Source organism: Heterodontus francisci, chromosome 1, assembly GCF_036365525.1.
Source record: "Heterodontus francisci isolate sHetFra1 chromosome 1, sHetFra1.hap1, whole genome shotgun sequence".
Classification (NCBI taxonomy): domain Eukaryota; kingdom Metazoa; phylum Chordata; class Chondrichthyes; order Heterodontiformes; family Heterodontidae; genus Heterodontus; species Heterodontus francisci.
In genome coordinates, this window is record NC_090371.1 from 153,652,069 (window position 1) to 153,678,799 (window position 26,731).

At 45.3% G+C, this 26,731-nt stretch overlaps 1 protein-coding gene across 7 annotated transcripts in view; it reads left to right on the forward strand.

The window, feature by feature from the left end:
- ppargc1a (peroxisome proliferator-activated receptor gamma, coactivator 1 alpha) overlaps window positions 1-26,731 on the forward strand; it is a 725,688-nt gene that overhangs the window by 692,153 nt on the left and 6,804 nt on the right. Inside the window, exon 13 of one of the 7 annotated variants that reach the window (XM_068037492.1) lies at window positions 4,067-4,126. The exons of 5 other annotated variants lie outside the window; for them this stretch is intronic. In XM_068037492.1, the coding sequence (XP_067893593.1) occupies window positions 4,067-4,101 (35 nt within the window). In that variant the 3' untranslated portion in view covers window positions 4,102-4,126. Of the gene's footprint in view, window positions 1-735; window positions 1,829-4,066; window positions 4,127-26,731 lie in introns of those variants that run through there. One more of the 7 variants, XM_068037483.1, reaches the window with a different exon arrangement.

Here is a 26,731-nt window from a genome sequence, read left to right on the forward strand (position 1 = left end):
AGAAGATGATGTAGGGGGTGTCAGCAGCAAGGGCAGGGGGGTGGTTCTCAGCGAGACCCCTCCCCTCTTTCCCCCCCCCCTTCCCGATGATGGGTCCCTAATTCAGGCACTGTGCCTTTTGACGAGTGACCCTCCCCTGAAGCCGGCAAGCTACCTGCACAGGTTTGCTTGGCGTGCTCCCCATGCGGCAACAGGCCCACCCACGCTGGGCTAATTCCACTTAAGGGTCTCAATCGGCCATTCACAGGCCTTCCCATCCTGGACTTAATTTGTGTAGAGGCGGGAGGGTGGAAGGGTACACCCCCTGCCACCATCCCATCTGATTATATGCTCTCCTTGTTTCCAAACCTGATGCGGAAGAGAGCATAAACTTCCCCCAGTGTAATACAGACAGGGCAGTGTTATTCACTTGGACAGGAAATTCCAGGCATGTCTCTGGTTCTTGGAGGTCAATCATCTCAGCCCCAGGACATTACTGCAGGAGTTCCTCAGGGTAGTGTCCTAGGCCCAACCATCTTCAGCTGCTTCATCAGTGACTTTCGCTCCATTGTACAATGTTCAGTACCATTCACAAATCCTTAGATACTGAAGCAGCCTGTGTCCATATGCAGCAAGACCTGAACAACATTCAGGCTTGGGCTGATAAGTGGCAAGTAACATCCAAACCACACAAGTGCCAGGCTATGACAATCTCCAGCAGGAGAGAATCTAACCATCTTCCCTTGACATTCAAAGGCATTGCCATCGCTGAATCCCCCACTATCAACATCCTCAACATCATTTGAACAGAAACTGAACTGGAGCAGTCACATAAATATTGTGGCTACAAGAGCAGGTCAGAGGCTGGGAATCCTGTGGTCAGTAACCCACCTCCTGACTCGCCACAGTCTGTCCATCATCTGCAAGGCACAAGTCAGGGGTGTGTGATGGAATACTCTCCACTTGCCTGGATGATTACGACTCCAACAACACTCAAGAAGCTCAACACCATCCAGGGCAAAACAGCTTGCTTGATCGGCACCCCATCCACCACCTTAAACATTCGCTCCCTCCACCACTGACGCACAGTGGCAGCAGTGTATACCTTCTACAAGATTCACTGCAGCAACTCATCGAGGCTCCTTCAACAGCACCTTCCAAATCTGCCATTTCTTCCACCTAGAAGGGCAGGGGCAGCTGACGTGTGGGAACTCCAGCATGTGCAAGTTCCCCTCCAAACCACACACCATTCCGAATTGGAAATATATCACTGTTCCTTCACTGTTGCTGGATCAAAATCCTGGAACTTCCTCCCTAACAGTACCATGGGTGTACCTGCACCAGCTGGACTGCAGCGGTTCAAGAAGGCAGCACATCACCACTTTCATCAGGGCAATTAGGGATAGGCAACAAATGCTGACCTTGCCAGTGACATCCACATTCATGAAACGAATAAAAACAAATTCAGGGTTTCTATCAAGGGATGAAGAAAAAGACTGGAGGTAGTAGATGATCACTCACTAAAGGTGCATGAACAGTGTAAGAGATGTCTTTAGGGAAAGCAAGTAGAGTTTTAGGTTGTACTGCTAGGCCAATTGATTATAAATTGAAGAATACTGTATTTAAGCTATATTATACTCCAGTATATCTGGAAAAATGTTTTCAGATGTAATTACCGCAAATGGTAAAGGATATTGAGGTTCTGGGGAGGCTGCAGAATGATACCAAATCAGAGTGCTTAGTTATGAGATAGGTTCCAAAATTTAGGTTTACTTACTTTGGAGTAATGCAAGCTTGGATGGAGTATGATTGGGTTTTAAAATGATGAAGAGAACAGTTTTGAATTGGATAGGGTTGGGGGTCGGTGGGGGGGGGGGGAAGTGGGGCCTGGAGGCCATGAAGTTAAAAATCTGTTGATAGTCAAGTTAGAGGGTGGAATGTATTGCTCTCTGAGACAAACTGTTGCGACATGCAGTGAGGATGAAATCACTAATTCCTTAAAAAAAAGGAACTTCGCTAGTTCCTGAGAGAAAAACAATAAATCCAGTTATAGAGAGCCAGTCACTAGTTAGCTGTGATTGTGATGAGTCATGGGCATCCATTGCATCCTGGAGCTTTGCCTAATTGCCTGAGGGAGTTGGAAAGGAATTTTCAAGACTTTTTATTGAATAGGTTGCAATTTTTTTTCCTTTTTTCGCCTCTCCCAGGAGATGGCATAGTTAGGGAGTGGGTGAACTTTGTATAAGGTTGCAACATCAGCTGTATGTGACAGATCTGATGAACTTTGTAAACTTTTTTTGTCTATTTGTATGTCTAATTTTTATTGCATGTTAATGATTTGGTATACAGGTAGTTCATAATCATGGGGGAGAAATACAACTTACAGTCAGCCGCTTTGCACCCATAAAATGGAGATCAAACCTGTGGATTCACCTTGCACCCGATCGGGATCTGATGCGCACCAGCCGCCATATTGGCTTGTGCAATTTTTAATTGTCCAGGGCACCCATCTGAAATCGGTGTTAGACTCATTAAATATGCAAATCAGGGTCCTACACTGGCTATAGAACCCCAAATGCAAAATTCAGGTACAACAAAGCGGAGCTTGAACCACTGTATTCTGCCCAGTGGTACCAGCAATTGGGCAGTCTAATTAGTGGTCTTTAAAGGGACCACTGGTGGCATCACTAAAAAAGGCCCAAGAAATTTAAATTTTTAATTTTTGTGGGCCCAGGAAAAGCACAAGTGCTCCACCTGGCTCACAAATGTCCACTGGCAGTGCATTTGAGCCCATCACCACAACCACTCCCCAACCTCCACCTCCCGGGAAATCCCACTTCCCCCAGATGGCATCTGCAGCTCACTGGTGACATTTAAATGAGGACTGAAGCTGAATCTGGCTTGGGCCTCGCACAGACCAATGTATGCAATAGTGCACTGGTGACTTTGCGTCCATTTTGAGCACAAGTCGTTTCTCTCCCCACGTTTCAAACATAGTATGTTATTATTAGTATTTTTTAAATTCTTTCCTGGGATATAAGCGTCGCTGGAAAGGTCAGCATTTGTTGCCCATCCCTAATTGCCCTTGAGAAGGTGGTGGTGAATCGCCGCCTTGAACTGTTGCAGTCCATCTGGTGTAAGTAGACCCACAGTGCTGTTAGGGAGTGAGTTCCAGGTTTTCGACCCAGCAACAGTGAAGGAACAACAATACAATTCTAAGTCAGGATGGTGTGTGGCTTGGAGAGGAACTTGCAGGTGATGGTGTTCCCATGCATCTGTTGCCCTTGTCCTTCCAGATGGTAGAGGTCATGGGTTTGGAAGATGCTGTTGAAGGAGGCTTGGTGTGCTGCTGCAGTGTATCTTGTATATGGTACACACTGCTGCCACTGTGCGGCGGTGGTGGAGAAAGTGAATGTTTAAGGTGGTTAAGTCTTGGAACTGGTATGCACTATGCTTTCCTAATTTCATTTCTTAATATAATATAGACATAAATTCTAATCATTAATTTTAAGTTTATATAAGTAACATTAAATAAATGATAAATTTGGAGTTAATTGTGGAGTATGAAAAGAGCTTCTGTACATGGTTCACAGAGTATGTCAGAGGCAAAACAGTGTCCTTATAAGTAGCAATAAGCAATGTCAAGAAAATGAGATATTAAACTGGCTTGTATTAAACTGTAAGAATAACAGCAAATATTTTTAATGTCAAGCCATTATTAAAAAATTATCTAAAATCCTATTTTCCTTATTTTCCTTTTAAAAGCAACAAGAAAAATCCATCTTAAGCCTTCCTTTTACTATCCTTTTAAATCAGTTATGTTTTTATAAGTGCCCTAGCTGAATAGTAAAATTCAAAATGTTTTATTTTCAATTTCATAAGTTAGATACTAACAATATGCTCACAACTACTGTAGTAAAATTAATTACAAATGGTATTCAGCCTAGTTCCTTAATGCTTTCTTGTTGTATACAGACACGCCAATTAGAACATAATTTAAACAACAATTGCAATAGCTATTTTAAAATATTTCCTCAATGGTTAGAAGCACAAAAAAGGAATCATGTTTATTCTTACTTACAAACAGAGCTATGGAATATGTTTCTGTGGTTGATGTCCTGAATGTTGCAGAAGGTGGCCAACTAAGGTGAGGGTGAAATGAGTGCGGATTTTAGTCCTCTGCCTGACAGGTGACATCATGTTGGAGAATGAACAATGAAGGAGACATGAAGTTCATTTTAGGAGATCAATTTGAGGTGAAAACACTCTAGTAAGAACATCATAGAAGTAAAAAAAAACACGAGATAAAGATGTTTGACTCTTCCCATGAGTTCTGTACACTTTGTCTCACAGTGGGCTCAATCCCATCTATTTAATCTTACTGAAGGGAAGTTTTGCATAACTACTTTATGGGCTGAAATTTTCCACCTTGGCTGAGGTCCTACCGATGAGGCTGAAAGTAGGAGGCGACCCTGCTACGACTGGACGCAGGGTCCAGGAAGGCATTTTCCTGGTGGTGGCCAATTATGTGGCCATCACTGGGGTTGCTGTCCCAATTAAGGACGGTGGCCTGCTGTCCAACCCGCCCCCACCCCCCCAACCCAAGAGCTGTTGGCCTAATCAGAGGGTTGCCAACTCAGCAACCTTAGCAGCGCTATCACTAGCAGTGGCCATTGCTTAATCTGCAGCTACAAGGGCACATCAATGGCCAAGGCGCTCTCGAAGAGGTAAATATGGGGTCAGGGGACCCTGGGGCCAGGCAAGCAAACCCTGGCGATTGTGGGGGGGGTGGGGCAGGGGGTGGGGGTATGGTGGGGTGGGGGGGGGGAATGCTGAGGGTAGGCAGCACCATTGCTGAAAATGTGGCCATTGCCCAGAGGGGCCATGCGATGTAGTGCCCCCTGCCCGGGGCCTGCTGGGAAGCTGCCAAAGTTTAACGGATGGTCTCCCCACGCAGTGGTGTGGACATCCCTCCTCTCAAGACATGGACAAAAAGCCCATGGAGGTGGGAAGTGGCTCTTAATTGGCCACTTAAATGTTTCAATTGGAGTCCAGGTGGATAGCCGATATGCCACCTTTCCTGCCGTGGCCAAAATGGCATGGCGGCAGGAAGACATCAGGCACCCCCTGACACCTTCCAGTGCCATTTTTCCAGCATTCCCTCCTCCTAACACGTCCCCAAAGATCTGGTAAAATACTAGCCTATATTTCCCAAAAGCAATCAAGCAAATTATTCATCTGTGATCACCTCTCCATCGTTACTGAACCTTGGCTCGAGGCCCTCTACAGCTGCCCTCAATCCCAGGAGAAAAGAGAAATATCAGCAGCACAACTGCAAGGTTTCAGAGAAATGGAAGGGATCTTGAGGATGTGTAGTGGACAAGGAATCTCACAGTTACAGTGTAGGTGACTTGTGGAGGACGAAGAGATTTTGGAAACTAAGGCCTGGATTTTAACCTTGAGATGTGTTCTGTTTGGGAATTGAAGCGGTTGAGGTCAGGAAATCTGGAAGAATGGGTTTCCTGAATGTCCTGGAGAATTTAATTTCAGGGCTCCTCTAAGTGGGATTTACACCCACAGGTAGCCTGAGTGACAGGGTGGAGGCATGCGAGAGATCGTTGGTGGGGTGGGGGGGTGGTGATTCAGATCGCAGAGATGAGTTGTGGCTCAGTTAGTAGCACTGTCATCTCTCAGACAGAAGGTTGTGGGTTCAAGTTCCACTCCACGACTTAAGCACAACAATCTAGAATGATACTCCAGTGCAGTACAGAGGAAGTGCTGCACTGTCAGAGTTGCTGTCTTTCAGATTAGATGTTAAACCGAGGCCCCACCTACCCCATTAGGTGGACGTACAAGATGCTATGGCACTATTTTGAACAAGAGCAGTGGAGTTGTCCCAGGTGTCCTGACCAATATTTATCCCTCAACCATCATCAGAAAAACAGATTATTTGGTCATTATCACATTGCTGTTTGTGGGAGCTTGCTGTGTACAAATTGGCCCCTGTGTTTCCTATATTACAACAGTGACTACGCTTCAAAAGTACTTTATTGACTGTGAAACACTTTGGGATGTCTGGTGGTCATGAAAGGCGCAATATAAATGCAAGTCTTTTTTTTAGGGGTGTCCCGATTGCATGATGGTTGTTTCAGGGTTTCCGATCATGGTGGAGAGTCAGGTGGTCAGGAGAGTCCAGTAGTGGTTGGGGGTTGCTGGGGGAGCACAGAGATCGCGGGGGGAGCAGAGAGATCGCGGGCATAGGGTGAGTTTACTGGATAGCTTGTTGAACCTGGAAGAAACACTCCTGCTCCTCCTGGCCCATCAACAGTGTTGTAAAGGCATTTACCTCATGGATTCAGCCCTTCTCACCTTCTATAAGCTGCCAAGTTTCCTACAGCCTGGGAAATCTGGCAGCTTGTGGTTAAAAATAAAATGTTAAAATGAAGGCATACAGCCTTATTATAATATTTAAATGACCAAATTGCTTCCTGTGAGTGGGATGGTCACCCAATCCTTGTCCCGCCTCCATTAAAACCAGGTGGGCGACTTTCTTTCAATTAATTTGTGGGATGTGGGCTTCGCTGGCAATTTTTTCCCATCCCTTATTGCCCTTGAGAAGGTAGTGGTGAGCTGCCTTCTTGAACCGCTGCAGTCCTTGGAGTGTAGGTACACCAACAGTGCTGTTAGGAAGAGAATTACATAATTTTGTCCCAACAACAGTGAAGAAACGATGTAGTTCCAAGTCAGGATGATGAGTGGCTTGGAGGGGAACTTGCAGGTGGTGGTGTTTTTTTGCATTTTAACCTCTGACACTACCCCAAACCATCCATTTTTAGGAGTTGAGATTCAGCCTTAAGAGTTGGTTGCAGTGGCACCTCTTGCCTGAGTACTCCCTCAATACTGCACTAAGCCTGTCAATCAACCTTGATCTTTGTGCTCAAGTGGGACTTGACCCCACAGCCTTTTGAGTGCTACCAACTGAACCATGGTTGACACTAATAGAGTAAGCATGCAAATGATCAAATAGGTGACTGAAAATTTGATGTGTATTACAAACTACAGTCAAGAAATTAGTCCACAGAATAGAAGCGTGCGATGATGTGGAAATAGTGAAAAATAATAAATTCACATTTCAGTACAAGTTAAATGGTACAATTTTAAAAGAGGTTCAAGAGTAAATAGACCTGACGGCGTTTGTGCACAAATCTTTGAAGGTGTCAGGACAGTTTAACAAAGCATATGGGATCCTGGGCTTTATAAATAGAGGATAGAGTACAAAAGCAGCTCAGTCCCAACTGGAGTATTGTATCCAATTCTGGGCACCACACTTGAGGAAGGATGTGAAGGCTGTGGGGAGGATACAGAAGTGATTAGCTAGAATAGTTCCAGGGATAAGGGATTACAGTTATATGGTTAGAGTGGAGAAGCTGGCATTGTTCTCCTTAGAGCAGGGAAGGCCAAGAGGAGATTTGATAGAGGTGTTTAAAACCATGAAGGGTTGAGATAGAGTAAATAAAAAGAGACTGATTCCAATGGCTCTGGATGATAACCAGAGTGCACAGATTTAAGGTGATTGGCAAAAAAAACTATAGGCGATATGAGGAAAAACTTTTAAGCAACAAGTAATTACGATTTGGAACGCACTGCCTGATAGGATGTTGGAAACTAATTTAATTGTAGATTTGAAAAGGGAATTGGATAATGACTTGAAGGAGATAAATTGCAGTGGTATGGGGCAAGGGCCAAGCACTGGGATGAACTGGATTGCTCTTCAGTCAAGCCAACATAGACTCGATGGACCAACTGGCCTCCTTCAGCACTGTGCTGTTCATTGTAAATAGTGGGAGGGGGGTGGGGGTGGAGGGTGGGGGGAGAAGGACTGAAAACTCAGATTCTCTGGGAAAAAAATGAAGGGCACTATGTTCACTGAAATTATAAGTATGGAAAGCCTAATTAATTAGTTATCTCCTTCACTAAAATTGAGGATAAAGAATGTGCGAATATATGGAATATATTAATGACATAAAAATAATTGTACTTAATAGATGAAGAAGACAGAAGGAGGCAGAATTTCCTATTCTATTCCAATACTAAATGGAAAAGGCTAGTGACTAGCTTCTCTTGCATTTTACCACCTAAAATGGGCCAGGGTAGTGGCAGAGAATGAGGTATTGAGGCCTACCACTGCCTTGACCTCAATTTTCCTCTCCTGCCACCCCTGCTGCTGGTCACCTCTTCCCCAGCTACTGCATGCAAATATTCTTGAGGGAACCTGGGTTCCCAGCTCATTTCCATTCATCTACTTTAGTTACTACTGTCTCTTGAAACCGCCATGTGATGTTGACAGAAGGGTCAGCGTAGCAGCAATAAAGTTCCTAAGATCAAGAAAGAAGGGAGATGTGCCTAATAGCTTTACAACGGGGCCCAACACTCACTCCTGATGGCTTCAGTCTTGTGAGCTTTGGTGCAGTCTTTGGGGCCTCTTGCCCCATTAAATGATGCTCTCGTTTATTTTGGTCTAGACCTCCTGTGATGCCAGAAATACCGCAAATAGATAGACAATTAGTTTAAACAGCCATTGGACCTAGATGCAGTAAACCATACAACACAACCTGGATTCTCCCCTTCACACTGGTAGGCTTTCTCTTGGCAGCAAGAATCCAACTGGGAGTCTACTGTGCATAGTAAGTTATTTCCCTGGGTTGATGTCAGGTGAATATGCATGGATGGGGGATGTTCCAATCCACTGGAACTCTGCCCAGAAGTGGACCGTCCAGACATAGATGTAAGGTAGTAGAATATCAGTTATCTTATTCAATGATTGTAAAACCAAAACTTGCCGAGGTGTGGTTATTTTACTTTCATTAATATTCTCTGCTCCTCTATTCATCTCCTAATGAGGCTGAATCCTTGCTGGATGAACTTTCTTGGTGCCAGGCAGCCTCTGGTACCTAACTGTGACCATTATTCCAGTATTTGGGGGCAATTTTAGAGAAATTAATGGGATTAACTGGTGACAAATACTCTGGACCTGATGACCTCCATCCTAGAATTTTAAGAGGTAGCTGTAGAGATAATGGATGCATTAGTTTTGATATTCCAGAATTCTTTAGATTCTAGAACAGTTCCAAGGATTGGAAAGTAGAAAATGGAATCCCTCTATTTAAGAAAGGAGCAAGAAAGAAAACTGGGAACTGTAAGCCAGCTAGCCTAACATCGGTACAAAGAACAAAGAACAGTACAGCACAGGAACAGGCCATTCGGCCCTCCAAGCCTGCGCCGATCTTGATGCCTGCCGAAACTAAAACCTTCTGCACTTCCGGGGTCCGTATCCCTCTATTCCCATCCTATTCATGTATTTGTCAAGATGCCTCTTAAACATATCTATGGTACCTGCTTCCACCACCTCCCCCGGCAAAAGGTTCCAGGCACTCACCATCCTCTGCGTAAAGAACTTGCCTTGCACATCCTCTCTAAACTTTGCCCCTCTCACCTTTAACCTATGTCCCCTAGTAACTGACTCTTCCACCCTGGGAAAAAGCTTCTGGCTATCCACTCTGTCCATGCCGCTCATAACTTTGTAAACATCTATCATGTCGCCCCTCCACCTCCGTCGTTCCAGTGAAAACAATCCGAGTTTATCCAACCTCTCCTCATAGCTAATGCCCTCCAGACCAGGCAACATCCTGGTAAACCTCTTCTGTACCCTCTCCAAAGCCTCCTCGTCCTTCTGGTAGTGTGGCGACCAGAATTGCACGCAATATTCTAAGTGTGGCCTAACTAAAGTTCTGTACAGCTGCAGCATGACTTGCCTATTTTTATACTCTATGCCCCGACCGATGAAGGCAAGTATGCTGTATGCCTTCTTGACTACCTTATCCACCTGCGTTGCCACTTTCAGTGACCTGTGGACCTGTACGCCCAGATCTCTCTGCCTGTCAATACTCCTAAGGGTTCTGCCATTTACTGTATACATCCCACCTGCATTGGACCTTCCAAAATGCATTACCTCACATTTGTCCGAATTAAACTCCATCTGCCATTTCTCCGCCCTAGTCTCCAACCGATCTATATCCTGCTGTATCCTCTGACAATCCTCATCACTGTCCGCAACTCCACCAACCTTTGTGTCGTCCGCAAACTTACTAATCAGACCAGCTACATTTTCCTCCAAATCATTTATATATACTACAAAGAGCAAAGGTCCCAGCACTGATCCCTGCGGAACACCACTAGTCACATCCCTCCATTCAGAAAAGCACCCTTCCACTGCGACCCTCTGTCTTCTATGACCGAGCCAGTTCTGTAACCATCTTGCCAGCTCCCCTCTGATCCCATGTGACTTCACCTTTTGTATCAGTCTGCCATGAGGGACCTTGTCAAAGGCTTTACTGAAGTCCATATGGATAACATCCACTGCCCTTCCTTCATCAATCATCTTTGTCACTTCCTCAAAAAACTCAATCAAATTAGTGAGACACGACCTCCCCTTCACAAAACCATGCTGCCTCTTGCTAATAAGTCCATTTGTTTCCAAATGGGAGTAAATCCTGTCCCGAAGAATCCTCTCTAATAATTTCTCTACCACTGATGTAACGCTCACCGGCCTATAATTTCCTGGATTATCCTTGCTACCCTTCTTAAACAAAGGAACAACATTGGCGATTCTCCAGTCCTCTGGGACCTCACCTGTAGCCAATGAGGATGCAAAGATTTCTGTCAAGGCCCCAGCAATTTCTTCCCTTGCCTCCCTCAGTATTCTGGGGTAGATCCCATCAGGCCCTGGGGACTTATCTACCTTATTGCTTTGCAAGACACCCAACACCTCCTCCTTTTTGATAATGAGATGACTGAGACTACCTACACTCCCTTCCCTAGGCTCATCATCCACAAAGTCCTTCTCCCTGGTGAATACTGATGCAAAGTACTCATTTAGTACCTCGCCCATTTCCTCTGGTTCCACACATAGATTCCCTTCTCTGTCCTTGAGTGGGCCAACCCTTTCCCTGGTTACCCTCTTGCTCTTTATATACGTATAAAAAGCCTTGGGATTTTCCTTAATCCTGTTTGCCAATGACTTCTCATAACCCCTTTTAGCCCCCATGACTCCTTGCTTAAGTTCCTTCCTACTGTCTCTATATTCCTCAACGGATTTGTCTGTTCCTAGCCTTCCAGCCCTTACGAATGCTTCCTTTTTCTTTTTGACGAGGCTCACAATATTCTGCGTTATCCAAGGTTCCCGAAACTTGCCAAACCTAAACTTCTTCCTCACAGGAACATGCTGGTCCTGGATTCTAATCAACTGACGTTTGAAAGACTCCCACATGTCAGATGTTGATTTACCCTCAAACAGCCGCCCCCAATCTAAATTCTTCAGTTCCTGCCTAATATTGTTATAATTAGCCTTCCCCCAATTTAGCACCTTCACCCGAGGACTACTGTTATCCTTATCCACAAGTACCTTAAAACTTATGGAATTATAGTCACTGTTCCCGAAATGCTCCCCCACTGAAACTTCGACCACCTGGCCGGGCTCATTCCCCAATACCAGGTCCAGTACAGCCCCATCCCTAGTTGGACTATCTACGTATTGTTTCAAGAAGCCCTCCTGGATGCTCCTTACAAATTCTGCCCCATCCAAACCCCTAGCACTAAGTGAGTCCCAGTCAATATAGGGGAAGTTAAAATCACCCACCACTACAACCCTGTTACCTTTACATCTTTCCAAAATCTGTCTACATATCTGCTCCTCTACCTCCCACTGGCTGTTGGGAGGCCTGTAGTAAACCCCCAACATCGTGACTGCACCCTTCCTATTCCTGAGCTCCACCCATATTGCCTCGCTGCATGACTCCTCCAAGGTGTCCTCCCGCAGTACAGCTGTGATATTCTCCTTAACCAGTCATGCAACTCCCCCACCCCTTTTACATCCTCCTCTATCCTGCCTGAAGCTTCTAAATCCTGGAACATTTAGCTGCCAATCCTGTCCTTCCCTCAACCAAGTCTCTGTAATAGCAACAACATCATAGTTCCAAGTACTAATCCAAGCTCTAAGTTCATCTGCCTTACCTGTTATACTTCTTGCATTGAAACAAATGCACTTCTGACCACCAGTCCCGCTGTTCTCCGCAACATCTCCCTGCCTGCTCTTCCTCTTAGTCTTACTGGCCTTATTTACTAGTTCCCCTTCATTTATTTCACTTGCTGTCCTACTGCTCTGTTTCCCACACCCCTGCCACACTAGTTTAAACCCTCCCGAGTGACGCTAGCAAACCTCGCAGCCAGGATATTTGTGCCCCTCAAGTTCAGATGCAACCCATCCTTCTTGTAGTAGGCAAAATGCTAGAATCTATGATTAAGAAAGTGGCAACAGGGCACTGAGAAAATCATCGTATGATTAAACAGAGTCAACACGTGGCTACAGAGCTGGTGGAGGAGGGAGGGCTTCAGATATGTGGATCATTGGGATCCCTTCTGGGGAAGGTGGGACCTGTACAAGAAGGACGGGTTGCATCTGAACTGGAGGGGCACCAATATCCTGTCCGGGAGGTTTGCTAGAGCTCTTCGGGAGGGTTTAAACTCGTTTGGCAAGGGGATGGGAACCGGAGCTACGGATCAGTGGATGGGGTAGCTGTTGAACAGGCAGATACAGAGTGCAGAGAGTCTGTGAGGAAGGTTAGACAGTTGACAGGGCAAAGTTGCAGCCAGTATGATGGGTTGAAGTGTGTCTATTTTAACGCAATAAGTGTCAGGAATAAGGGTAATGAACTTCGAGCATGGATCAGTACTTGGAGCTACGATGTTGTGGCCATTATGGAGACTTGGATATCACAGGGGCAGGAATGGATGTTTGATGTTCCGTGGTTTAGATGTTTCAAAAGGAATAGGGTGGGAGGTAAAAGAGGTGGGGGAGTGGCATTGCTAATCTGGGATAGTATCACAGCTGTAGAAAGGGAGGTTGTCGAGGTGGGTTTGTCGACTGAGTCATTATGGGTGGAAGTCAGAAACAGGAAAGGAGCAGTCACTTTATTGGGAGTTTTCTATCGACCCCCCAATAGCAACAGAGACATGGAGGAACAGATTGGGAGGCAGATTTTGGAAAGGTGCAGAAGTAACAGGGTTGTTGTCATGGGTGACTTCAACTTCCCTAATATTGATTGGAGCCTCCTTAGTGCAAATAGTTTGGATGGAGCAGTTTTTGTCAGGTGTGTCCAGGAAGGTTTCCTGACTCAATATGTAGATAGGCCGACTAGAGGGGAGGTTATGTTGGATTTGGTGCTTGGCAACGAACCAGGCCAGGTGGCAGATCTCTCGGTGGGAGAGCATTTCGGTGATAGTGATCACAACTCCCTGACCTTTACTATAGTCATGGAGAGGGACAGGAGCAGACGGGATGGGAAAATAATTAATTGGGGGAGGGGGAATTACAATGCTATTAGGCAGGAACTGGGGAGCATAAATTGGGAACAGATGTTCTCAGGGAAATGCACGACAGAAATGTGGAGGTTGTTTAGGGAGCACTTGCTGCGACTGCTGGATAGGTTTGTCCCGATGAGGCAAGGAAGGGATGGTAGGGTGAAGGAACCTTGGATAACAAGAAATGTGGAACAGCTAGTCAAGAGGAAGAAGGAAGCTTACTTAAGGTTGAGGAAGCAAGGATCAGACAGGGCTCTAGAGGATTACAAGGTAGCCAGGAAGGAACTGAAGAATGGACTTAGGAGAGCTAGAAGGGGACATGAAAAAGTCTTGGCGGGCAGGATTAAGGAAAATCCCAAGGCGTTCTACACTTATGTGAGGAACAAGAGGATGGCCAGAGTGAGGGTAGGGCCGATCAGGGATAGTGGAGGGAACTTGTGCCTGGAGTCGGAGGAGGTAGGGGAGGTCCTAAATGAATACTTTGCTTCAGTATTCACTAGTGAGAGGGATCTGGTTGTTTGTGAGGACAGCGTGGAACAGGCTGATATGCTCGAACAGGCTGATGTTAAGAAGGAGGATGTGCTGGAAATTATGAAAGGCATGAGGACAGATTAGTCCCCGGGGCCAGACGGAATATACCCAAGGATATTACGGGAAGCGAGGGAAGAGATTGCCGCGCCTTTGGCGATGATCTTTGCGTCTTCACTGTCCACTGGAGTAGTACCGGATGATTGGAGGGTGGCAAATGTTGTTCCCTTGTTCAAGACAGGGAATAGGGATAACCCTGGGAATTATAGACCAGTCAGTCTTACGTCGGTAGTGGGCAAATTATTGGAGAGGATTCTGAGAGACAGGATTTATGATTATTTGGAAAAGCATAGTTTGATTAGAGACAGTCAGCATGGCTTTGTGAGGGGCAGGTCATGCCTCACAAGCCTTATTGAATTCTTTGAAGACGTGACAAAACACATTGATGAAGGAAGAGCAGTGGATGTGGTGTATATGGATTTTAGCAAGGCGTTTGATAAGGTTCCCCATGGTAGGCTCATTCAGAAAGTAAGGAGGCATGGGATACATGGAAAGTTGGCTGTTTGGATACAGAATTGGCTGGCCCACAGAAGACAGAGGGTGGCAGTAGTTGGAAAGTATTCAGCCTGGAGCTCGGTGACCAGTGGTGTTCCGCAGGGATCTGTTCTGGGACCTCTGCTCTTTGTGATTTTTATAAATGACTTGGATGAGGAAGTGGAAGGCTGGGTTAGCAAGTTTGCCGATGACACGAAAGTTGCTGGAGTTGTGGATAGTGTGGAAGGCTGTTGTAGGTTGCAACGGGACATTGACAGGATGCAGAGCTGGGCTGAGAAGTGGCAGATGGAGTTCAACCTGGAAAAGTGTGAAGTGATTCATTTTGGAAGGTCGAATTTGAATGCAGAATACAGCCTTAAAGACAGGATTCTTGGGAGTGTGGAGAAACAGAGGGATCTTGGGGTCCATGTCCATAGATCGCTCAAAGTTGCCACCCAAGTTGATAGGGTTGTTAAGAAGGCGTATGGTGTGTTGGCTTTCATTAACAAGGGGATTGAGTTTAAGAGCCGTGAGGTTATGCTGCAGCTCTATAAAGCCCTGGTTGGACCACACTTGGAATATTGTGTTCAGTTCTGGTCGCCTCATTATAGGAAGGATGTGGAAGCTTTAGAGAGGGTGCAGAGGAGATTTACCAGGATGCTGCCGGGACTGGAGGGCATGTCTTACGAAGAAAGGTTGAGGGAGCTAAGGCTTTTCTCATTGGAACAAAGAAGGATGAGAGGTGACTTGATAGAGGTGTACAAGATGATGAGAGGCTTAGATAGAGTGGATAGCCAGAGACTTTTCCCAGGGCGGAAAGGGCTATCACCAGGGGGCATAATTTTAAGGTGATTGGAGGAAGGTTTAGGGGAGATGTCAGAGGTAGGTTCTTTACACAGAGAGTGGTGGGTGCGTGGAATGCACTGCCAGCGGTGGCAGTAGATGCAGATACATTAGGGACATTTAAGCGACTCTTGGATAGGTACATGGATGATAGTAGAATGAAGGGTATGTGGGTAGTTTGATCTTAGAGTAGGTTAAAGGTTCGGCACAATATCGTGGGCCGAAGGGCCTGTACTGTGCTGTACTGTTTTATGTTCTATGTTCTATTTATGAAAGGGAAATTGTGTTTGACAAATCTTGAGATTTTTGAGGATGTAACTGGTAAGATGGATAAGGGTAACAAGTGGATATAATGTATTTGGATTTTCAAAAAAACATTCGATAAGGTGCCACACAAGAGGATGTTACATAAAATTAGGAGTCATGGAATGGCGGTAATATACTACCATGGATTGAGGACTGGTTAGGAACATAGGAACAGGAGTAGGCTATTGAGTCCATCAGGCCTGCTGCGCCATTCAATCGGATTCAGGCTGATCATCTACCTCAACGCCACTTTCCCGCAGTATCTCCATTTTCCTTGATGTCATTTGTCTCCAGAAATCTATCAATTTCTCTCTGGAACACACTCTGTGATTTAGCTTCCACAACCCTCTGGGGCAGAGAATTACAAAGATTCACCATCCTCTGAGTGAAAAAATTCCTCCTCATCGTCGTCTTAAATGGCCTACCCCTTATTCTGAGATTATGTGCCCTGGTTCTAGACTCACCAGCCAGGGGAAACATCCCATTTACATCCACCTTGTCATGCCCTGTAAGAATTTTGTAAGTTTTAATGAAATCACCTCTCATTCTTCGAAACTCTAGAGAATACAGTTTCCTTAATCCCTCTCATAAAACAATCCCGCCATCCCAGGAATTAGCCCTGTGAACCTCGGTTGCACTTCTCTATGGCAAGTATATCCTTAATTAGATAAGGAGACCAAAACTGTACACAATACTCCAGGTGCAGTCTCACCAAGGCTCTATACAATTGCAGCAAGATGTCTTTACTTCTGTACTCAAATCCCCTTATGATGAAGGCCAACATACCATTTGCCTTCCTAATTGCTTGCTGAACAAGGACACCCAGGTCCCTTTGGACACCAACACTTCCCAACCAGAGAGCAGGCTATACTAGACCTGGTATTGTGCAAGAACAAAGAACAAACAAAGAACAAAGAAAATTACAGCACAGGAACAGGCCCTTCGGCCCTCCAAGCCTGCGCCGATCCAGATCCTCTATCTAAACATGTCACCTATTTTCTAAGGGTCTGTATCTCTTTGCTTCCTGCCCATTCATGTATCTGTCTCGATACATCTTAAAAGACACTATCATGCCCACGTCTACCACCTCCGCTGGCAACGCGTTCCAGGCACCCACCACCCTCTGCGTAAAGAACTTTCCACGCATATCCCCCCTAAACCTTTCCCCTCTCACTTTGAACTCGTAACCCCTAGTAATTGAATCCCTCACTCTGGGAAAAAGCTTCATGCTATCCACCCTGTCTATACCTCTCATGATTTTGTACACCTCAATCAGGTCCCCCCTCAACCTCCGTCTTTCTAATGAAAATAATCCTAATCTACTCAACCTCTCTTCATAGCTAGCGCCCTCCATACCAGGCAACATCCTGGTGAACCTCCTCTGCACCCTCTCCAAAGCATCTACATCCTTTTGGTAATGTGGCGACCAGAACTGCACGCAGTATTCCAAATGTGGCCGAACCAAAGTCTTATACAACTGTAACATGACCTGCCAACCCTTGTACTCAATACCCCGTCCGATGAAGGAAAGCATGCCGTATGCATTCTTGACCACTCTATTGACCTGCGTTGCCACCTTCAGGGAACAATGGACCTGAACACCCAAATCTCTCTGAACATCAATTTTCCCCAGGACATTTCCATTTACTGTATAGTTCACTTTTGAATTGGATCTTCCAAAATGCATCACCTCGCATTTGCCCTGATTGAACTCCATCTGCCATTTCTCTGCCCAACTCTCCAATCTATATCTATATTCTGCTGTATTCTCTGACAGTCCCCTTCACTATCTGCTACTCCACCAATCTTAGTGTCGTCTGCAAACTTGCTAATCAGACCACCTATACTTTCCTCCAAATCATTTATGTATATCACAAACAACAGTGGTCCCAGCACGGATCCCTGTGGAACACCACTGGTCACACGTCTCCATTTTGAGAAACTCCCTTCCACTGCTACTCTCTGTCTCCTGTTGCCCAGCCAGTTCTTTATCCATCTAGCTAGTACACCCTGGACCCCATGCGACTTCACTTTCTCCACCAGCCTACCATGGGGAACCTTATCAAACGCCTTACTGAAGTCCATGTATATGACATCTACAGCCCTTCCCTCATCAATCAACTTTGTCACTTCCTCAAAGAATTCTATTAAGTTGGTAAGACATGACCTTCCCTGCACAAAACCATGTTGCCTATCACTGATAAGCCCATTTTCTTCCAAATGGGAATAGATCCTATCCCTTAGTATCTTCTCCAGCATCTTCCCTACCACTGACGTCAGGCTCACCGGTCTATAATTACCTGGATTATCCCTGCTACCCTTCTTAAACAAGGGGACAACATTAGCAATTCTCCAGTCCTCCAGACCTCACCCGTGTTTAAGGATGCTGCAAAGATATCTGTTAAGGCCCCAGCTATTTCCTCTCTCGCTTCCCTCAGTAACCTGGGATAGATCCCATCTGGACCTGGGGACTTGTCCACCTTAATGCCTTTTAGAATACCCAAAACTTCCTCCCTCCTTATGCCGACTTGACCTAGAGTAATCAAACATCTGTCCCTAACCTCAACATCCGTCATGTCCCTCTCCTCGGTGAATACCGATGCAAAGTACTCGTTTAGAATCTCACCCATTTTCTCTGACTCCACGCATAACTTTCCTCCTTTGTCCTTGAGTGGGCCAATCCTTTCTCTAGTTACCCTCTTGCTCCTTATATATGAATAAAAGGCTTTGGGATTTTCCTTAACCCTGTTTGCTAAAGATATTTCATGACTCCTTTTAGCCCTCTTAATTCCTCGTTTCAGATTGGTCCTACATTCCCGATATTCTTTCAAAGCTTCGTCTTTCTTCAGCCTCCTAGACCTTATGTATGCTTCCTTTTTCCTCTTAGCTAGTCTCACAATTTCACCTGTTATCCATGGTTCCCTAATCTTGCCATTTCTATCCCTCATTTTCACAGGAACATGTCTCTCCTGCATGCTAATCAACCTCTCTTTAAAAGCCTCCCACATATCAAATGTGGATTTACCTTCAAACAGCTGCTCCCAATTTACATTCCCCAGCTCCTGCCGAATTTTGGTATAGTTGGCCTTCCCCCAATTTAGCACTCTTCCTTTAGGACCACTCTCGTCTTTGTCCATGAGTATTCTAAAACTTACGGAATTGTGATCACTATTCCCAAAGTAGTCCCCTCCTGAAACTTCAACCACCTGGCCGAGCTCATTCCCCAACACCAGGTCCAGTATGGCCCCTTCCCAAGTTGGACTATTTACATACTGCTCTAGTAAACCCTCCTGGATGCTCCTTACAAATTCTGCTCCATCTAGACCTCTAACACTAAGTGAATCCCAGTCAATGTTGGGAAAATTAAAATCTCCTATCACCACCACCCTGTTGCTCCTACATCTTTCCATAATGAGATAGGATTAATCAATGACCTCATAGTTAAGGCGCCCCTAGGTAGCAGCGATCATAATATGATTGAACTTTACATTCAGTTTGAGGGAGAGAAGAGTGGGTCCAAGACTAGTATTTTAAACTTAAATAAGGGCAATTATGAGGGCATGAAAGCAGAGCTAGCTAAAGTGAACTTGCAAATTAGGTTAAGGGATAGGTCAATAGAAATGCAGTGGCAGACATTTAAGGGGATATTTCAGAATACACAGAATAGATACATTTCAACGAGAAAAAATCCAAGGGGGGGACCCGCCATCCGTAGTTAACTAAAACAGTTAAAGATAGTAACAAACTTAAAGAATAAGTCTCTAATTGCACAAAGATGAGAGGCAGGTCAGAAGATTGGACAGAATATAAAAAATAGCAAAGAATGACTAAAAGATTGATACGGAAGGTAAAATTAGAGTATGAGAGAAAGCTAGCTGGAAATATAAATGCAGATAGTAGGAGTTTCTATAGATATTTAAAAAAGAAAAGAGTGAACGAAGTGAGTGTTGGTCCTATCGAAAGTGAGTCTGGGGAATGAATAATGGATAATAAGGAGATGGCAGATGAATTGAACAGATATTTTGCATCGGTCTTCACTATTGAGGATATAAGTAACATTCCAGTATTAGCTGTAAGTCACGAAATGGAAGGGAGAGGGGAGCTCCAGAAAATTACCATCACCAGGGAAGTGGTACTGAACAAATTGTTGGAGCTGCGAGCTGACAAGTCCCCGGGTCATGATGGACCTCATCCTAGGGTGTTAAAAGAAATGGCTAGTGAGATAGTCGATGCGTTAGTTTTATCTGCTGAAATTTAGAAGAGTAAGAGACGACTTGATTGAAACATATAAGATCCTGAGGGGTCTTGACAGGGTGGATGTGGAATGGATGTTTCCCCTTTTGGACGAATCTAGAACTAGATGTCACTGCTTAAAAATAAGGGTTCGCCCATTTAAGACAGATGAGGAGAAATTTTTCTCTGAGGGTCATCGGTCTTTGGGATTCTCTTCCTCAAAAGGCAGTGGAAGCAGAGTCTTTGAATACTTTTAAGGCAGAGGTAGATAGATTCTTGATAAGCAAGGGGGTGGAAGGTTATCAGGGGTAGGTGGAAATGTGGAGTAGTCAGTTCAGCCATGAACTTATTGAATGGCGGAGCAGGCCCGAAGGGCCGAGTGGCCTATTCCTGCTCCTAATTCGTATGTTTGTATGTTCGTATGTAACCTGTCACCATTTCAGAAATATTCTGTCTTTCTGTTTTTTCTACCAAGTGGATAACTTCACACTTATTCACATTATGTTCCATCTGCCATGGTCTTGCCCATTCACTTAGCCTGTCCAATTCTGCTTGAAGCCTTCTTGCATCTTCCTCACAACTTACATTCCCACCTAGTTTTGTGACATCAGCAAATTTGAAGCTATTACAATTGGTCACCACATCCAAATCATTTATATAGATTGTGAACAGCTCTGGCCCTAGCTCTGATCCTTGCCGTACCCCACTAGTAACAGCCCACCATCCTGCGAATGACCTGTTTATTCCTACTCTCTGCTTTCTGTCTCTTAACCAATTCTCAATCCATACTAGTATATTACCCCTAATCCCGTGCGCTCTCATTCTGTTTAATAACCTCCTGTGTGGGACCTTATCCACATCCACTGGTTCTCCTTTATCTATGCTGCAAGTAACATCCTCAAAAATTCCAACATGTTTGTCAACCATGATTTCCCTTTCATAAATCCATGTTGACTCTGCCCAATTTTACCATTATTTTCTAAGTGTCCAGTTATCAGATCCTTTATAATAGATTCTAACATTTTCCCTACTACAGAGGTCAAATAAACAGGTCTGTAGTTCTCCATTCTCCCTCTCCCACCCTTCTTAAATAGTGGGGCTACATTTGCTACTTTCAAGTCTGCAGGAACCTTTCCTGAATCTATAGAATTTTGAAAGACAGCCACCAATGCATCCGTTTTCTCCATAACCATCTGCTTCAGCACTCGGATGTAGCTCATCTGGTCCAGATACCAAACGTCAATCGGTTAACTTTTCAAGTAGTAGCACTTTACTAATACTTATTTCTTTCAGTTCCTCAGTTTCACAAGTCCCTTGGTTACCTTAATGTACAGAAAGCAGAGAGTAGGAATAAATGGGACATTTTCAGGTTGGCAGACTGTAACTAGCAGGGTACCATAAGGAGCAATACTTGGGTCTCAGCTATGTACAATTTATATTAATGATTTAAATGAGGGGACTGAATGTGACATATTCAAGTTTGCTGATGATACGAGGGAAAGTAAGTGATGAGGAAGATCCAAAGAGGCTGCAGAGGGATATAGACAAGGTGGATGAGTGAGCAAGAATATGGCAGATGGAATAACTGTGGCAAAGTGTGAAGTTATCCACTTTGTTAGGAAAAATAAAGGAACAGAATATCTTTTGAATACTGGGAGATTGGGAAATGTTTGCACTTAGAGGGACCTGGGTGTCATTGTACTTGAATCACAGAAAGTTAACATGCAGTACAGCAACCAATTAAGAAGGCAAATGGTATGTTTGCTTTTGTTACAAAGGAATTGGTGTTTGAGTAAAGAAGTCTCACTACAATTGTAGAGGGCATTAGTGATTCTATTGTACTCAATCTTTCCTTCGAAGACAATCCTCTGATCCTTGGGACCAGCCTAGTGAACCTTTGTTGCACTCCCTCCAGGGCAAGTATGTTCTTCCATGAGTAAGGAGACCAAAACTGCACACACTACTCCAGGTGTTGCCTCACCAATGCCTTGTAAAATTGATAGATTTTTGTGTACTAAGGGAATTAAGGTATATGGGGTTAGTGCGGGAAGGTAGGGTTGACGTAGAAGTTCAGTCATGACCTTATTGAATGGCGAGCAGACTTGAAGGGCCAAATTGCCTACAACAGCTCTAATTTCTTATGTTCTTATGAACCTGTCTGGACTACTGATGCCAAGTACCCACCTCAAATTGATGGACATTTCATTGAAATAGCACTGGGGAAATGCCAGTCCTACATGCAGTCAGCCATGTAAGAGGTTGTCTGGGAAAGGATGTCTAAGTGAAATGGGTGTCTGGTGTTCCTGGGAAATCACTGTGGTGATAGCTGATTTAAAGGGCACAAATAAGTGCATTGGTCCCAAAATTCAGATCCAGTGTCAGAATGGTGAACAGGCTGGAATGTGAAATGAAACACAATTCTTCCCAGATTTTATACTATGTACAATGCCACTCGTAATTCCAACAGAGGCGGGGAGGGGGCAAATCTCTGCCCTGTACCCACCTCAGATAAAGGGATCATGTCTGGACTTTACAAGTGCAGATTTTTTTTTATTCATTCATGGGATGTGGGCGTTGCTGGCCAGGCCAGCATTTATTGCCCATCCCTAATTGCTCTTGAGAAGGTGGTGGTGAGCTGCCTTCTTGAACCGCTGCAGTCCATGTGGGGTAGGTACACCCACAGTGCTGTTAGGAAGGGAGTTCCAGGATTTTGACCCTGCGACAGTGAAGGAATGGCGATATAGTTCCAAGTCAGGATGGTGTGTGACTTGGAGGGAAACTTGCAAGTGGTGGTGTTCCCATGTATTTGCTGCCCTTGTCCTTCTAGTTGGTAGAGCTCGTGGGTTTGGAAGGTGCTGTCTAAGGAGCCTTGGTGCATTGCTGCAGTGCATCTTGTAGATGGTACACACTGCTGCCACTGTGCGTCGGTGGTGGAGGGAGTGAATGTTTGTAGATGGGGTGCCAAGCGGCTGCTTTGTCCTGAATGGTGTCGAGCTTCTTGAGTGTTGTTGGAGCTGCACCCATCCAGGCAAGTGGAGAGTATTCCATCACACTCCTGACTTGTGCCTTGGAGATGGTGGACAGGCTTTTGGGAGTCAGGAGGTGAGTTACTCGCCTCAGGATTCCTAGCCTCTGACCTGCTCTTGTAGCCACAGTATTTATATGGCTACTCCAGTTCAGTTTCTGGTCAATGGTAACCCCTAGGATGTTGATAGTGGGGGATTCAGCAATGGTAATGCCGTTGAATGTCAAGGGGAGATGGTTCGATTCTCTCTTGTTGGAGATGGTCATTGCCTGGCACTTGTGTGGCACGAATGTTACTTGCCACTTATCAGCCCAAGCCTGGATATTGTCCAGGTCCTGCTGCATTTCTACACGGACTGCTTCAGTATCTGAGGAGTCATGAATGGTGCTGAACATTGTGCAATCATCAGCGAACATCCCCACTTCTGACCTTATGATTGAAGGAAGGTCATTGATGAAGCAGCTGAAGATGGTTGGGCCTAGGACACTACCCTGAGGAACTCCTGCAGTGATGTCCTGGAACTCAGATGATTGACCTCCAACAACCACAACCATCTTCCTTTGTGCTAGGTGGCCTGTCTCATTTAGGGATTTGGAATGGGGTCTTCAGCCTTTTCTATTGATAGATGGGGGTTTGAGCCCCATTAAATTTCCAATATTTCAGTTTTTTAAAAAATCATTTTTGCTTGTTTAGGAAATTAGGTTATCATTAATATTTGCGCCGTTGGTCCATTTTCTTTGCATCTAGCACCATTATTGGCACCAAGAGGTTTCCCAACTGGAATCTCCCTATCTTTGTTGATTGGAAGAAAGAGGACATACCCCCCACTTCGTATCAGGCATATCGGGCTGTGCAAGAGGTGCCCTGTACCCACCTGCTGGGAACCTCAAACCCACATCTGCAGACATAGATGGCCAAACTTTGATTTGACAATTAGTGTGTGCAGAGGCTCCGGTTCTCAAAAGAAACTAAGGATTGCATTTTAAGAGTCCGCCGCCGAAGTAGGCAGCGGACGTAGAAAAATAATGCGGCCCGCCCGCACGAGCACCGCGTCACGGAACCACCGCGATTTCAAACGTGGCGGCTCATTTGCATGGCCAGGGTTCCCACCCTCCCGTGATGACGTGGAGGGGCCGGGTGAGCCATTGCCGGCAACGGCGTCCGGTGCTATGCGCAGGCGCCGGTGCCATTTCTAAAGGGCTTACAGCCTCAATGGACTTTTAAAAATTAAAGGGCCAGGTAAGTATAAATTTCCACAAAACAGAATTAAATGACCATTAAATGCATTTTTTCACCCCCCAATGGCATTTCCAGACATTCGTGCCCTTTTCCTCCCTGGAATCCAAATAGGGAATTTGACCTCTTTCCCCACATCCCCCCGACGCCCCGCCCAAAGCTCGGCAATTTTTCCCTTTACCTCTTCCCATTACCCCCCCAACCCATCCGCATTGTTGTTACCCCGCTCCCTCCCCCACTCCTGCGCAAAGAAAAATACTCCTCCCCCCCACCACAGGTGTCACCCCACATTGCCCCGAACGGGGATTCGAAGGCTCGGCATTGTAGGCCGGCCAAATGAAGATCAGTGCGGCGATTAAGGAGGCGACGGGACCCTCATTAAATCAGGTATGTAAATTAGTTTACATATTGAAATGGGGGTCCCTTCACCGAGTGGCGGGGTGGCTACCAACACTGAGATCGGCACGGGGCCTGCTGCCGTCGGGGTCAGTGGCAGGCCTCAGCCGCACCGATCTTCATTGCCACTGCCACCGTTTCCGATGGCAGAGGGGCTTTAAAATCCAGTCCGAGGACTGCTGCCACAGTGGCACCCTGAAATATGTGACCATCTGACTAACAGTAATGTGGGGTCCTCTTCAGAAAGATCCTGATCATGGCACATGATACTTTCAGCAATATTGCATAAAATAAAACATGCCAGTGTACCTGGATTCTACCTACCAAAATGCCACCAACCATATCAGCCTTGGCACAGCTAACTGACAGTGACTGTCTTCTCAGCGTCCATGACCGGAATTTTATGCCCCCTACAGGAGTGGGCTGGTGGGGGGGGTGGGTGTCGCAAAATTGAGTGGGTGGTTGGGGGGTGCTATTTCCGACGCCTTCCCGCCCCACTGGCCTGTAGTTGCTAGGACTGTCCTTACACCCTTTCTTGAATAAAGGTGTCACATTTGCCACTCTCCAATCCTCTGGCACCTCCCCCCTATCCAGGGAAGATTGGAAGATTATGGCCACCCATCCGCTATCTCAGTCCCCACTTCTTTTAGTAACCTGGGATGCTAGCCATCTGGACCAGGAGACATATCTACCCTAAGCATAGCCAGCCTTTTTAGTAACTTCACCCCCTCTCAATTTTAATCCTATCCATTGCCTCTACTCTCTCTGCTTCTACTGATATTTTGTCAGCCTTCATTTCCTTAGCGAACACTGATACAAAGTACTCATTAAGTATATTAGCCTTTCCCTGCCCCCCTAAGCGTATATGACCATCTCTGTCCCTAATAGGCCCCACTCCTCCTCTTACTAGTCACTTACTCTTCACATGCCGGTAGAAGATCTTTGGGTTTCCCTTTATGTTGACTGCTATTCTGTTTTCATATTCTTTCTTTGCCAGTCTTATTTTCTTCTTCACCTCCCCTTGCAACTTCTATTGTATATGGCCTGGTTCTCACCTGATGAGTTCACCTGACATGCATCAAAAACCCTCTTTTTTTTTTTGTTTCCAGATCATCTTTATCTCTCTTGTCAACCAAGGAGCCCTGTTCGTGGTTCCCCTACATTTTGCCCTTGTTGGAATGTTCCTAGCCTGTACCTGAAGCATCTCTCCCTTCAAGATAACCCATTTTTCCAATACAGTTCTTCCTGCCAGTCTTTCATTCCATTCCACCCTGGCTAGATCCGTCTCATCACGTTGAAATTAGCCCTCTTCCAATCTAGACATTCTACCTTATTTTGTTCCTTGCTTTTCTGCATTACCAGTCTAAACCTTATGATACGATGATCGCTCATATCCAAGTGCTCCCCCACAGACACTTGGTCCACTTGACTCACCTTAGTTCCCAGTACCAGATCCAGCAATGCCTCTTTTCTATTTGGGCTGAGAACATACTGATCAAGGAAGCTCTCCTGAACACATTTTAGAAATTCTTCCCCCTCCTTACCCTTTACTCTAAAATTAGCCCAATTGATATTTGGGTAATTAAAGTCCCCCAATATCACCATTCTACAGTTCTTGCACATCTGTGATTTCCCTGCAGATTTGTCTCGCGTGCTCTCTTTCGTGTGCGCTCTCTCTCGCTCTCACGCACACTCTCTCTCGCCCTCTCGCGCTCTCTCTCTCACGCTGTCACTCTCGCGCTCTTGCGCTCTCTCTCGCTCTCTATTTGGAGACTTACAACATACCTCTTGTAACAAGATCATACACTTTTTGCTCCTCAACTCTAACCAAATGGATTCTGTCATTGCCCCTTCAATGACATCCTCCATTTCCATCCACTGCAATGTCTTCCCAAATCAGCACTGCCATCCCACCTCCCTTTTTTCCTTCTCTATCTTCTCTGAACACTTTATGTCCTTGCCATTTTTAAGCCATGTTTCTGTTATTGCCTCTACATCATATTCCTATACTGCTATTTGTGCCTGTGGCTCACCAAGCCTATTCACCACACTTTGTGTGTTTACACATATGCATTATAATCCTGTCTTTGCATTCCTCGTAGTCCTTCTCAGTTCACTCCCATCTAATACAGAACTATTCCTTTCTCTAGTATTGTCTAATACACTCACTCTGACCCCACTTTGCTATTTCCTACACGAGGACTATCTTTTTTTTCAATTCTCTGTGCACCTTGG